Raw genomic sequence first — 14901 nt, 5'->3', positions numbered from 1 at the left:
AATAAAGACAATCCACATTATTCACATTATTAATCACTTAACATTTAGCTAAATTCAATAAGCCATTTTGCAAGTTAATTTAATCAATGAAATGTTCTTGACATCAATACACAAGCAAGCACTGAATTTTAAAATGTGGGTAATGAAAGCATCTGTATATTTACTTGTGTTCATTTCTTGACTTCTCAGGAAAGGAACAAAAACAGAAGAAATCATTATTGTCGGCATGCTATGTCCAAAAGGACAAGATACTTTTGTGTTAGTGATATCTGAGGCCAGTTCAGAGGAGTGCACTACTATGAAAACTTTTCAAATTAAAAGTCGTTTTGTAAAACAGACCTGTCTGTCCATCAGCAGAGATGCACCACTTTATAAGCTTGTGGATGAGATTTAGGAGTGTAATGAATTTGACTTTAAATTTTTAAATTTATAAAATTAAACAACAACAACAAATGAAATCCTTAATTGTACACCATTCAAAAGTTTTTGAAAAGTACGTTTTTTAATGTATTTGTAAAGAAGTCTCTTCTGCTCACCAAGCTTGCATTTGTTTGATCCAAAGCACAGCAAAATCAGTAAAATTTTAAAAAATATTTATATATAATTGTTTTCTATTTTTATATATTTTTAAATGTTAATATTTTCTGTGATTTCAAAGCTGATTTTTTTGCATCATTACTCCAGTCACATGGTCTTTCAGAAATCATATTACTGATTTGCTGTTTAAAAACCATTAATAACAATAATAATAATAATAATTATTATTATTATTATGTTGAAAACAGCTGAGTAGATTTTTTTCAGGTTTCTTTGATAAATTGAAAGTATATTTGAAATATGTTTACTATTTAAAATAACTGCTTTCTATTTTAATATATTTTAAGATGTAATTTATTCCTGTGATCAAAGCTAAATTATCCAATTTATGATTCTTAAGAAATCATTGCTGTTCAAGAAACATTATTATCCATATTTAAAACAGTTTTTAGGATTCTTTGATGAATAGAAACATCAACATTTATCTGAAATAAAAAGCTTTATACACTATACTGTTCAAAACCTTGGAGTCAGTATTTTGGGGGTATTAATTATATAAATTATATATAAATTATAGAAATTAATACTTTGAACAAAAGTGATGATAAAAGATTTCAATTTCAGAAAAATGCTGTTCTTCTGAATTTTCTATTCATCAAAGAAACCAGAAAAAAAATCCACTCAGCTGTTTTAAACATAACAATGTTTTTTTTTTTTTATATAATACTTTTTTTGAGCAGCAAATCAGCATATTAGATTGATATCTGAATGATCATGTGACTTAAGTGATGATGCTAAAAATGTAGCTTTTAAATCACAGGAATAAATTACATTAAAAATATTCAAATAGAAAACAGTTGCTTTAAATAGTAAAAACATTTCAAAAGTAGTTTTGCTGTACTTTGGATCAACTAAATGCAGGCTTGGTGAGCAGATAAGACTTTTTTTTATTTAAAAAAAAAAACATAAAAAATCTTACTGTTTATAAACTTTTGACTGGTAGTGTATTTACACAAATGTGTTTTGAAAGTTTAATTTAAAAACACGGTACAATCATTATGGCGCTGGTTGCCCGAGCAACCGCTGGAGCTACAGGCAAGAGGAAATAGCCACTCCAGCTTCGCGATCGTTACGGTTTGGGATTCATGGCATTTCCTGTCAGTGTAAATAGACAGACGGCTGACATGGCTTCACTTACAATCCACGACTGCCTTTGAGTAAACAAAGGACATCTAACGAAGCTTTCTCCATGAAAGAGCTATTCTTCACTGCAGATGCATGCGGCGGTGGGTTAACGTGCCGATGTTAGCAAGCTAACATGGACCTTGGATCAATGCTGTACAACAGTTTGAAAGATGTAACATGGAGTACGACGACACTACCCTTGGATAGACTTGTTAGTGCCTACAGACTACCACAGATTGTAAAGTTGGACAGCGGTAAGATTTATCCAGAGTTGTGTCGGTGTTGCTTTGTGTTGTTGTGTGCTGCAGCGGCAGCTGCGCGTGGGCGGTTGCGCTCCTGTGGAATTCCAATAATTAGCCGCTTTGCGCGCTAAGCTAACGCGACCCTTCACTCCATGAACACATTCAACGGAATGGCTCAATGAAATGCTTTAGTGACATGACTTACAGGGTCGACATTAAAAGTGATGCATTTTGTAGTTGTTCTAAGACAGTTACAGAACAAACAGCCAAATAAAATGCGAAAAAGAGAAACACAGATGTTAGCAAGCTAACGCAAATTAGCCAGAGGCCAGAGAGTTAAATAACACTGCAGGCAGTCAAACACCGGCCTCATAACATTTAATATATATCGTCTATTACAAACTTCTGTGATTTTTCTAACTAGACAACAACGTCCGCAAACCTTTCAATTCTGAAACTTTATAAAGGAGCCCACACAAGTACATGAATACTTATAGTTTGCCGAGGTGCTGTTTATACTTGAGGGATTCCTAACTGCGTTTGATAAATTAACAGTGTTGTTTGTTTATCACTGTTTTGTTATAAAGTGAAAGCTCAAAGTGCTGTTGTGTGTTGAGCTGAGCTCTGTGCGTAAAGATGGAGGAAGTCATAATGTCAGGGGAACTAGATCATTATCATTATGGGAACTGGGGCACTATCATTAGACTCTCCAACTGAACCCTTAGGAGCGCTCACTGGGTACAACAGACCGAGTTAAACGCACACCAAACCCATTTCACCTCTAAAACTAATTTATGTGAATGCTCTACTTAACAAATACTGTGTTTTACCATTATATAAATAATAGTAAATGATGTCCTTCACGTTATTTGAAATCTGTTTTATGGTGAACTTGCTATTAGTTATGTATCCTTAAAGGGATAGTTCACCCAAAAATAAAAATTCTGTCAATAGTTACTCACCCTCATGTTGTTTCAAACCCGTGAGACCCTTGTTCATCTTCGGAACAAAAAATTAAGATAGTTTTGAGTAAGGTTATTTTTGAGTGCTTTTTGACCTTGCATAGACAGACAGCAAGGGTCCTACCATGGTCAAGGCACAGAAACTTAGTAAGGACACCATTGTGAATAATTAATGACAGCATTTTAATTTTTGGGTGAACGATCCCTTTAAGCACCTTTTTTTTTGCACTGTTGTACTATTTTCATACATCTTTATAAAATTACACACTAATAAGGTCACTGTTCCATACTGATGTGATATTGTTTCGCCTCAGGGGAGTCGGTGGAAGGGCTGAGAGAAAATGACTACCTCTTGATTCATTCATGTCGGCAATGGACCACAATTACCGCCCATAGCCTAGAGGGGGGCCATTATGTCATCGGACCGAAAATCGAGATCCCTGTCCATTATGAGGGTAAGGCCACTCGGTTGTTGTAGTGCAGCATCTACTGTATTGAGAAACGTCTTTCGGACACCTCATGTATTTTTAAAAAGAAGCCTAAAGGAAGAAATGTTAGTCTGCTAGGATTAACTGTTTTCCTGCTACCTATTAAAACAGAAAGAACAAAAATGTGAGCTGCTGTATTTCCCATCTGCTTTTAGTTGTGAGTTCATTAGCTAATTGGTCTTATTGACATTCCTTTGGCTATGGAGAGGGTCCAGTTGGCCACTTAAAGAAGAAAGAACTTCCTTTGGATTTGGTTCATACAGACCTAGGAAGTGGCATATTTTATGTACTACTTTATGTACTTAACTGTTGCAGCGTTTTTAGATAATTTGGCGAAATGGTATTTCAATTCAGTGTGTTCAAATTGAAATAATAAAATTTCTTTGCTTTGAACTGATATAACTATATATAATGACTCATACTTTTAATTATGTATATTTCATGTTTTTAAGCATTGAATGTACAGTTGAGCTCAAAAGTTTACATACACCTTGCTAATTATTTTACCAAAATAAGAGGGATAATATAAAATGCATGATTTTTTTTTTTTTTTTTAGTACTGACCTGAATAAGATGTTTCACATAAAAGACATTTAAATTAGTCCACAAGAGAAAATAATAGTTGAATTTATAAAAATGACACCATTCAAAAGTTTACATACACTTGATTCTTAATGTGTTGTTACCTGAATGATTCACAGCTGTGTTTTTTATTTAGTGATAGTTGTTCATGAGTCCCTTGTTTGTCCTAAACAGCTAAACTGTCTCCTATTCTTCAGAAAAATCCTTCAGGTCCCACAAATTCTTTGGTTTTGCAGCACCTTTGTGTATATGAACCCTTTCCATCAATGACTATATCATTTTGAAATTCATCTTTTCACACTGAGGACAACTCAGGGACTCATATGCAACTATTATAAAAGTTTCAAATGCTCACTAATGCTTCAGAACCCTGTAATGATGCCATGATGTTACAAAATTGCTCTGTTTGCTGTTTGTTACAGGCCAGTTTAAGCTGCTGGAGCAGGACAGGGACATTAAGGAGCCAGTGCAGTATTTCAACAGCGTGGAGGAGGTGGCTAAAGCATTCCCTGAGCGAGTTTATGTCATGGAGGAAATAACCTTCAACGTCAAGGTCTGGTTTTGTGCTTGCAGCAGGCACTGTTTTTGATTTATCAGAATTAGGGCTGGGGAAATAAATCCGTGCATTGCGAATCGAGAAATGATTCTGCATCGATTCTGAGATTTTCTGAATGCATCGCTATTTTCTCTCAAATCGTTTCTGAGCTTAGTTTTTAACAGCAGATGGCACTGCTTGCTTTAGAAACAGTCTGCTTGCTTTTAATTCCTTACACACACTTGAACCTAAAATAATCATTCATAAAGTTCGAAAAGGTTTGAAAAAGCGAATTGCAAGGGTGTTCACAGTGGTTTGCGTTTTCATTAATCTTGTGCAATTACATGCCTGAGCCGAACGTACGAGTGCTCTTTAGCACTCTTCGTCTTGAGCATTTGAGTGTGGTTAAAAACTAAATTAGAACATCTCTGCTGTTAAAAACTAAGTTCAGAATCGATTCTAGAGAGAATTGCGTTGCATTCAGAATCGATCCATGAATCACGATGCATCGATTTATCATCACAGCCCTAATCAGAATGCCTGGCAGGCACTGTTTGTAAAGTGGCTTAATTTTAAGATTTGTAGTAGTCAAAGGTCTTCTGTAAGGCTAGCATTATTTAGACTACATTTTTGGGTGAGCTGTTCAAATAGCTGTCGTCTTTCTCTCAGATGGCATCAGGAGAATCCAACGAGGACACGGAAGTGTACAACATCACGCTGAGCACTGGGGATGAGCTGACACTAATGGGCCAGGCTGAGATCCTCTATGCCAAAACGTCGCGAGAAAAGTCACGCTTCAACACAATCTTCAAACGCATCGGCAAGCTCAACTCCATCAGTAAGCTTGGCCGCGGAAAGATGCCCTGCCTTATCTGCATGAACCACCGCACCAACGAGAGCATCAGCCTGCCTTTTCAGTGCCGAGGTCGCTTTAGTACTTGCTCACCACTGGAGCTGCAGATGCAGGAAGGAGAACACACTATTCGCACAATTGTGGAGAAGACCAGGTTACCTGTGAATGTCATGGTGCCCAGCAGCCCTCCACGTAACCCGCACGACCTCCATTTGATCCGCGAAGGTCACCGATACAAGCTGGTCAACATCCAGACCAAGACAGTGGTGGTGTGTTGCGCGTTACGTTCGAACAAAATACTGCCAGTGCACTTCCCTTTGCACGTGTCCACAGCACTGCCACGTTTACTGGTGACTGAAGGGCTGCTCCAAGGAGAAGCCTGGCTGGAGACAGTGGTCCACCGCTGGTTTGCTTACTGCCAGGAGCAGTTCGACATTGACGACTACTCTAGGGCGGTTCGTGACGTGCGGGTGGACTGGATCGAGGATGGCAAGAGCCCGAAAAAAAGTAGCGCAGGTGGAACGGGAAGCGGGAGTGCCATCTGCAACAGTAGGGGAAGCAATGGCTGCCCCTCACACGTGCATTTGCCAAGTTCTCTAAGCTCAGCCCGAGATGAGCTCACGCAGTCATTTCACCGGCTGTCCGTCTGTGTCTACGGAAACAATCTCCATGGGAACAGCGAGGTGAATCTTCAGGGTTGCGTTAGCTTATGTGGAGATTGTGTGCCAGCAGAACCTCCGGATGCAGATTATCTGTTCCCTGAGCTGCTGGAGAGTTCTTCTGGTTCCCTTAAAGCAGATGTGCCCTATGAGGAGCTTTGGTTGGATCATGTTAAGAACCCTGGATCTGTGCTAGACCACATCGAGGGGGTGCGAAATTCGACTGTTTCTGGCTGCACAACTGTACTGCCATACCCTGCAGCAGGTCCCACAAACGCCTTGCTTGGTGCAGATGTCAATCTACCTCCACCTCCAGTGCCTCCAAAGTCTGAAGCTGTGAGTTCATTTATACTAGATACTTATATATACTTGTACTGTTCATAATTAAGATAATACATTAAAATAATATGGTAAGACACACCAATTTGCAATATCAAGCAGCAAAACAAGTTGTTTTGTACAGCTAGGATAAGACTGGAATTAATGTTCTGAAGTGAAGTACACTTAATCTGATTTCCCATACTCAGGGATAAGGGAGCAAAAAACACTGTGTAGGGACCATGTCAATCGGAACACAGTTCATGCATGGAGCTGTTTATTTGAATCAGGTGTCTTAAATAAGAAAGAAATGCAAAATATACGTAGCGGTGGTCCGCGAGGACTGGAATTGAGAACCGCTGCTCTATTTAAGACAAATAGAAACTATTGATGTTGACTGAAAGTCAACATTTGCACAAATCTACGCTACTGTTTAAAAGTTTGGGGTCAGTCACGCTTTGCTCAAAAAAGCCATAGCAATTTGTGAGTGAATTGCTCTTTTGAGTCAGTTCTTTTTGTTGAAACAAGGGTTGATAAAATAAAGATTAATCAGCTAATTTTTTTTTTAAATCCTTAACTGGTGTCGATGCCGATAGCCTTGTGGGCGGCGCTCCCACATACAGTTGAGGTCAAAAGTTTACATCCCCTTTTCAGAATCTGCAAAATGTTAATAATTTTAGCAAAATAAGAGGGATCGTACAAAATGCATGTTATTGTTTATTTAGTACTGACCTGAATACGATATTTCACATAAAAGATGTTTACATATACCCTGGAAATCCAGAGGTCTCGCGAGAGCACAATTTGAATTGTCTCTGCAAGACACTCTGGCATCGAGCAATGATGCAGGTTACTGCAATACGTAAGCAATTGTGGGAACCAATCAAATCTGTGTATCTGATGTAGGCGGGCCAGAGGCGAGCTAAGCTGATGACGACAGCACTGCGACGTTCCAATCATATAGTAAACTTTGAAAGATCGCTGTCGCTACAGATGAACAACAAGTTGTTTGAAACAGCTTTGGCCGCTACAATGAACGAGTTAGACTTTCCATATAAAAGAGGAACAGAAAACCGAAAACTCGAATCGTTCCTTTGCAAGAAGGACGTTTTTGCTGTTTTGCCGACTGGATACGGCAAGAGTTTAATCTATCAGTTAACGAGTTCACGCTTACATATAATTAGCCGGAGAACAGTAGTGCATGTTTGGCGTGCTGTCCGGTGAAGGGCTCCGAGCTCGGGAGTGGCCCGAACCCAGAGTACGTTACCCCCCAATAGGAGTAGCGAGAACTCGGAGTGATGAGATGGGGTGGTGGAGGTTTACTGATAAACCATCGAGTGAATTGAGGTGAGTCAGCTGTATTTAAACCTATGGCGCTGATTGACTTGTGATGTTTACGCTAAGCATCTGACGCGCTTCTCCTGAACTTTGTTAATGAAACATCATTTAGCTCTGCTGGTAGCTAAGCGTGTATTGTTGTGATTGGTCTGGAGTTATCCAATTGCATGCAGTTAGAGTTTCAAATGCATGCTTGGTGCCGCCCCTCAAGTTAGGCAGTTTTCATTGCTCGATCCCAGACCCTTAATCTTAATAGATTAGGGTCTGGATTTCTCCAGGCTAGTTTACATATAGTCCACAAGAGAAAATAATAGTTGAATTTATAAAAATGACCCTGTTCAGAAGTTAACATCTCTTCTTAATACTGTGTTCTTACCTGAATGATACACAGCTGTTTATTTTTTGTTTAGTGATGATGTGTTAGTGATTTTGTTTAGCATTATGAGGCAGGGTGAAAACTTTTAAACAGAATGGAGATGTGTACAATTTTCTTATTTTGCCTAAATATTATATTTTTTTCATTTATTACTGCCCTTTAGAAGCTACAGAAGATAGTTACATGTTTCCCAGAGGACAAAATAAGTTAAATTTACCCTGATCTTCAAATTCAAAACAGTTTTCACAAAAATCCTTAACTGGTAAAACACAAACAACTGGAAAAATCACTGCTTGAGTGGGAACCCTGAATATCAAGTTTAAATGAAAGTGTAGAAATCTTTGTTTATCTTTGTCTGTTTTCCACTCAGATAAGGCAAAGTTTATTCTCTGCTTACATAGTGACTTATTTGTGTACTCTGTTGGTCAGTCACTACAGGTCTAATTATTTTCCAAGTAAGACCAAAGGTTAAAATTTCACATTTTGCTAAATTTGTACAGCCTGTCTCAAGAAGTCTGTATCTGTGTTAATTTACTCCCCAATAATATTCACATTTCTAGAGTCATACTATTTTTTTTTTTTTTCTTTTGTAATCTTTTCAGGTGAAGGAGGAGTGCCGGTTGTTGAATGCTCCACCGATTCCACCGCGGAGCTCCAAGCAGGCAGGCTCAAACAGTGCCACGGTGCCGTACCCTCCCACCAAACCACGTCAGACAGACACCCGCTCCCCAAGCCCAACACTATCCTATTACTCCTCCGGCTTACACAACATGTGAGTTATGCAGTTTTGATTGAAAATGGGCATTGGTTATATGTGAAGTGAACTACTTATGACTGAACCATACTCTTCTCCCTTCCCTCTTCTCCATCTCTCAATAGAGGTGGAGAGGGCGAATCACAGAGTGAGTCAGATGATCAGAACCATGCTTGTTACCCATGTAACTGGATCAGACCAGATGCCAGTGAAGGCTCCAAGCCTCTCCCTTGCCTCGCTCCTTCTTCGATCGATGCCTCTTTCTCTCGCCTTTCCTGGCCGAATGATTTCTGTGGCGCAGACTCGTATAAAGGTGAGGACTTCACGTCGCTCCACTGCCGGAGCTATTCTAGTTATCCTCGGAAGAGGACCCCCGGTACTCCTAAGGCTTGTCCCTCAGGTTTGTTGGACTTCAACAAGCGAGCGAATGGTGAGGGGGGAGCTGCGGCCTCCAAGGCTCAACAGGCCTCCCAATCTTGCACCAAATCCACCAGCTACACCATGGACACGTGCAGAGACAAACCCGCAGAGGAATGTAACACTAAGCAAAACAAGTCCTGCCCTATCTTGCCTCCAAGAACCCCTAAATGTAACGATACTAAGAAAGACGCAGATCCCGCTACTACGGCCACAGCCGACGTGGACGACCTGGAACTTGAGTCCAAAAGCTGCTCGCTCGATCGACCGCATCAAGACACTACAGATGTGTTCTCAATTTCGTATCCTGTAGCTACAGGGTTGTCTTGGCAGCCACCAAGCAATCTATCAGGTATCTCCATTGAGGAGGTTTCTAAGTCACTACGGTTCATTGGTATGTCAGATGATGTTGTCTCTTTGTTTGTGCAAGAAAAAATTGATGGAAACCTGCTCCTGCAGCTAACAGAGGAGATTCTGTCAGAAGACTTTAAGCTAAGCAAACTTCAAGTGAAGAAACTCATGCAGTTTATTAATGGCTGGAGGCCCAAAATGTAAGGCTGAACAAGCAAGCCAGTCTAGAGCAAAACACATGCAATGTGCTGCAGCGATGCAGCCGCAAACATTGGCCTTCAGTATTGCATTAGACAGTTTTGTATCTCAATGCTATGCACAGTCTTGTAATGATTTTAATAGCCATTTTGTTTAATATATACATGTATATAAATCTATCTATATTAATTGCTTTGTGTATTAACCTGTACCCATCTGTATGTAATCTTTCTGACCTTGCGGTACCTGCACAACAGACTTTATTTGCTCAAACCCAAAGCCTTTGGAAAAACCTGAAGATATTTTGACCCAATCCAACTGTGGCCTACGTTTCTTTGGTTGTTGATCAATAAAGACGATTGACTTGATTTAGCTGGTTTTCATTGCTTGAACAAATCTTTTTTGCTTAATCATTTTGAGAAATAATATTTGCACCCCATTCAAATTTACTCACCCCATGTCTTTGTTTCTTCAGTCAAAAAGAAATTAAGGTTTTTGAGGAAAACTTTCCAGGGTTTTTCTCCATATAGTGGACATCATTGGGGATCAACTGATTGAAGGTCCAAAGTGCATTTTCAATACAGCTTCAAAGGGCTCTACATGATCTCAGCCAAGGAATAAGGATCTTATCTAGCAAAACGATCAGAAATGTTCTTTAAAAACAAAAAACAAAACAAAAAAACAGTTCATCTGTACTTCTGTTCAAAAAAGTAGGGTAGGATAAAAATAGGCCGGGCACAATAATCAATGTATCAACTTATCGCACAATATATACATGAACACGATAAGTGTTGGTGATGCAATATATTGCCCATTATAAGTACATAAAAATTACCATGTTTTTTGCATTCCAATTGCACCTGTGTCTTTTGCAGCTTCTTGTACATTACGTGGTGTACTCAGGAGGTGCTAGTTAAAATTTTAAAAATGCTTTTACAAAAACTTTCAACTGCAGGTATGGCCTTGTTTAGGGATCTGTATTTGTGCATACGGACATCTGATTGCGAAGTCGGGATTGTGTTTTTCAGCAATAGTGTGCACCCTTAATTTACAGAGAAAAGAATGTCGGGGGAAATCTGTAAATGGAGAAATCGCCATACAAGTACTTTGTGCATTTTTCTTTTTTCTACTCGTTACTTTGCACTTTTGGGAAAATAATTACTATTTTTTTAAGTTTTTTTTAAGGTATCTAATATTTTGATAATTTCCATTGTCTAAATATTCTTAAGAATTAAAAGTTTATTGTCATTTGAAAGTGTGTAGGCCTCCTTGCATAATTATGCTGTTATATTATGATTATATATTCAGTGGCATAAAATGCAGAGTTGCCAGGTTTTCACAACAAAACCCGCCCAATTGCTACTCAAAACTAGTGTTCCAGGGGGTAAAATACACATTTTATGATGGGGTTCCTCTAGTAAATTTAGCATTCCAGGGCCTAATATTACGTTATTGGGGTTACTTCTACCCGTGGACATGAAAAACAACATGCGGCAACAGTACGAAAGTAGCCCAATTATGCGAGAAAACCGCAGACTTGGCAACACTGATAAAATGGTTTTAAAATGACAATAATATCACTTATCGCAATTACTTCTGGGGAAATATATCGCACATCAAAAAGTTACAGTGCGCTACATAAATGCTTGTCTTAACACTAGCTCTGCAACTTTACGCATTACCTAATCACACTGGAAAGGTCACGCGGTTAATTCTTCATCTGTGTACTTCGGTTCTAAAATGCAGGGTTCCCAGGTCTTCACAACAAAACCCGCCCATTGCTACTCAAAACAAGCTCAAAATTAGCCCAACTTCATTTCGAAGGGGGTCCCTTGGTAAAATTGTGTCCCAGGGGGTAAAATATACATTTTGTCGTGGAGTTCTTCTGGTAAATTTAGCCTTCCAGGGGATAAATAGTACATTATAGGTGTCACTTCAACCCGTGGACATAAAAAACAACACGCGGCAACAGTGCGAAAGTAGCCCAATTCCGCTGGAACACCGTGGACTTGGCAACACTAATAAAATGGTCTTAAAATGACAATAATATCGCTTATTGCAATTACTTCTGGGGCAATATATCGCACAACAAAAAGTAACCGCTACAGGCCTAGATAAAAAAAACCATCTTATTTTCTCTTTCAACTTCAAAATCATCTGACATCATTTTACCTTTTTTGTAAAGGGCGTTTGTCTTTTTTGCACTACGTCACAGGTGACCTTTCCAATGTGACTACATAATGCATGAAGTGAAGCTAGTGCAATACAAGCATTTGTGGTTAAAAAGTATGTTAAATTTTTTTTTTTAAAGAAATTGTTGCGCTAGACTATCTCCAGTATATATGAAAAACCTGGAATGTTTTCCTCAAAAACATTTTTGAATGAAGAAAGAAAGAAATGAACATCTTGGAAGACATGGGGGTAAGTAAATTATCAGGAAATGTATTTATTCTCGAAGTGAACTAATCCTTTAAGTTATCCTTCACAAAGTTGTGCCACCAAACATGGTGGTTGTATCTCACTGTAAATGAAAATACTCCCAGCATGATTATTTTTACACCAGTGATAAATGAAGGCAGATGTGTCCAAACATAAAAATGGAGTGGATGAAGCCTCACCAGTTCATATCAGATCCCTTTGGCTTTGTAAACTTCAGTACAACAAATTTGACATGTATAGATGCTTTATTTGATAACTAGTTTTCTTCACAGCAGTGCAATGGAATATGACAACTGTGTTGTACAGTTTTTCCTTCATCATCATGAGGTTTGTTTAGTATAATCTGTAGCATAAAGCTGAAAATTGCTATAAAACAGTGTCAAGATATGCCAACAGTTGTGGTTCTGAAAGCCTTCACACTTTGAAAAAGTGTAATTAAAAAAAAAAAAATACAAAAACTTGTTTTATTATGTAGCCCACTATTTGGTTCAATTCCAAGGTTCCCAGCCTATCCACACCCTGCCCAGTATATTGGGGTCAGTTGCCTGATCAAGCAAGCAGTCTACCTGATCTTCAACACTCAGGTCTTTCTCATTGTGTCGAGCTCGTATGTTGTGTTCTTTTTCACCTTGGGCAACAGCCAGCATTCCCTTATACTCTGGGGTCTTCTCAAATCCAAGATAAAGCTCCTCACTAGAACATCAACAAATCAACATGGTTAGAAATGTCTTTCTGGAAAATACAACTGTTTTGTATTATTATTGTTTTTTTTAAATATTAAAATCATGTTTATTTGCCAGGAATCCACATAAATGAAAGTTCAGAGTTGTTTTTGGATCTACCTTGTTATAACCGAGGGATTGGCTCCCTCTAGCTTCCTGCGAGCAAAGTTGACCTTCTGTAGAGGGAACCAGTTTATTTCTTTGGTGTCCACACTCTCTGTCCAGGTACCTCCTTTCTTCAGCTGCTTCAGCTCAAAATTCTGTAACATGAGGAATAGTGCAGAGGAATAGTCTTTTACAATTCAGTAGCCTGTCTCTTTGATAATGACTCTAAGTTTTTTTATAGGCCTCAGCTCTTTTCAGCAAATTGGAAAATGTGAAACAGGCCTACAATGAGGCCAGATCGCTTTGATGAAAACAAGCTATTCGTTTCAAGCTATTCGGGTTATTTTACCTTCCAGTCAAGTGAAGGCTCCTTCACAAACACATCCATGGTGTTGAGCAGCAGGTCTGGGTCATCTCTGAAGGCTCGCAGTGAGTGTACCATCACACTCTGGATGAGACCCGACTCTGCCATGGGTCTCATCAAGTTCATAAACTGCCGTGTCAGCCTAAATGGCATCAGTTCAGGCACTGGGAGGAACTACATGCAACATGTCACATAGGTTATTGTTCTCAACTCTAAATTAAACCATCAAGTCAAGCTGTTCATCAATCTTGTATCTCTAAATTGGTACAGTAACTGTTTGTACCAGTACTTGTCACCTTCCAGAATCTTTTAACTGTCAGTCGAACTAATGAATGCTAGATAAAAAGCTCACCTGTGTGGCTGATCCAAAAGCATGACCGAAATCAATGCCGATCATACCGCCAGTCTCTGTGTTAATCATGAAGTTAGAGAGATGCCGATCACCAATGCCCAAAATCCAGTGACTGATGCAGAGCACAGCATGAGTGCTGCTGAAATGTGACCTTAGTGAAAGGAAGGCTTCAGGTGTGGTACTCATCCTCACAAAAGCTCGTCTGAAAACAAACATTCATTCCATTGTTAATTCCTTTTAGAATTAGAACAACCATCACCAATGAATTAGTATATTTGACCCTGGACCACAAAACTAGTCATAAGAGTCAATTTTAGGAAATTGAATTTTATACATCATCTGAAAGCTGTATAAATAAGCTTTCCATTCATGTATGGTTTTGTTAGGATAGGACAGATAGGCTGAGATACAACTATTTGAAAATGTGGAATCTGAGGGTGCAAAAAAATCCAAATATTGAGAAAATTGCCTTAGAAGTTGTCCAAATGAAGTTCTTAGCAGTGTATATTACTAATTAAAAATTAGGTTTTGATATATATGCGGTAGGAAATTTACAAAATATCTTCATGGAACATGATCTTTCCTTAATATCCTAATGATTTATGGCATAAAAGAAAAATCGATAATTTTGACCCATACAATGTATTGTTGGCTAATCCTACAAATATACCTGTGCTACTTAAGACTGGTTTTGTGGTCCAAGGTCACATATGATTATCAGAAAAATAAAATACTGCAATGTACAATGCAAGGAGAAATGCTGGCATACTTTAACAAGTCATCAGGCACCATCTGCTCAATTCTCTTAAAGTTGTTCACAGTGTCCACACGTTTTGCTTTCCTGTAGGTGATCAAATGCAAATGTAATAATATTATTTATACAAGGACAATTAATTAATGTTCTAAAGCCATTGTAGAGTGCTGAGTCACTGAACCACTTACTTGTACAATTCAGCATATCGTCTAATACCTTTCACCTTCCCAGCAACTTTACTGATCCAGTCATCATAGGAGTCATTGGGCCTAAAATGCATTAAACCAAAGTAACGCTTGATGCACTCAATGCAGGGTATGAAAGTAGAAACTCTATTGCATGTTGATTTTTTATTTGCTGGAATAAGGAA

General features: G+C 38.6%; 2 protein-coding genes across 2 annotated transcripts in view; one reads left to right on the top strand and one right to left on the bottom strand.

The window, feature by feature from the left end:
* The first annotated feature begins 1621 nt into the window (after nt 1-1621).
* Nucleotides 1622-10163, top strand: garem (GRB2 associated, regulator of MAPK1). The gene is made up of 6 exons (XM_073836935.1): nt 1622-1976; nt 3241-3381; nt 4419-4549; nt 5201-6379; nt 8678-8847; nt 8955-10163. The coding sequence occupies exons 1-6, from the start codon at nt 1856-1858 to the stop codon at nt 9799-9801; spliced, it is 2589 nt and encodes an 862-aa protein (XP_073693036.1). The 5' UTR covers nt 1622-1855; the 3' UTR covers nt 9802-10163.
* A 2077-nt stretch (nt 10164-12240) lies between these two features.
* The window catches only part of prkdc (protein kinase, DNA-activated, catalytic subunit), a 33379-nt gene continuing 30718 nt past the window's right edge, over nt 12241-14901 (bottom strand). Inside the window, exons 79-84 of the mRNA XM_073836595.1 lie at nt 14720-14800; nt 14547-14618; nt 13778-13979; nt 13411-13599; nt 13077-13216; nt 12241-12927 (exon numbers count right to left, since the gene is read on the bottom strand). Of these exons, the coding sequence (XP_073692696.1) occupies nt 12723-12927; nt 13077-13216; nt 13411-13599; nt 13778-13979; nt 14547-14618; nt 14720-14800 (889 nt within the window). The 3' untranslated portion in view covers nt 12241-12722. The remainder of the gene's footprint in view (nt 12928-13076; nt 13217-13410; nt 13600-13777; nt 13980-14546; nt 14619-14719; nt 14801-14901) is intronic.

The sequence above is a fragment of the Garra rufa genome, chromosome 3, assembly GCF_049309525.1.
Source record: "Garra rufa chromosome 3, GarRuf1.0, whole genome shotgun sequence".
Taxonomy (NCBI): domain Eukaryota; kingdom Metazoa; phylum Chordata; class Actinopteri; order Cypriniformes; family Cyprinidae; genus Garra; species Garra rufa.
The sequence above is the reverse complement of the archived record's forward strand: the minus strand, read 5'-3'. Positions and strand labels throughout refer to the sequence as shown.

Coding starts and splice junctions, on each gene's coding strand:
- garem (XM_073836935.1), top strand. CDS start 1,856: ATGGACCTTGGATCAATGCTGTACAACAGTTTGAAAGATGTAACATGG. Junction 1,977..3,240: donor GATTGTAAAGTTGGACAGCG/GTAAGATTTATC, acceptor GTTTCGCCTCAG/GGGAGTCGGTGGAAGGGCTG. Junction 6,380..8,677: donor TGCCTCCAAAGTCTGAAGCT/GTGAGTTCATTT, acceptor TAATCTTTTCAG/GTGAAGGAGGAGTGCCGGTT.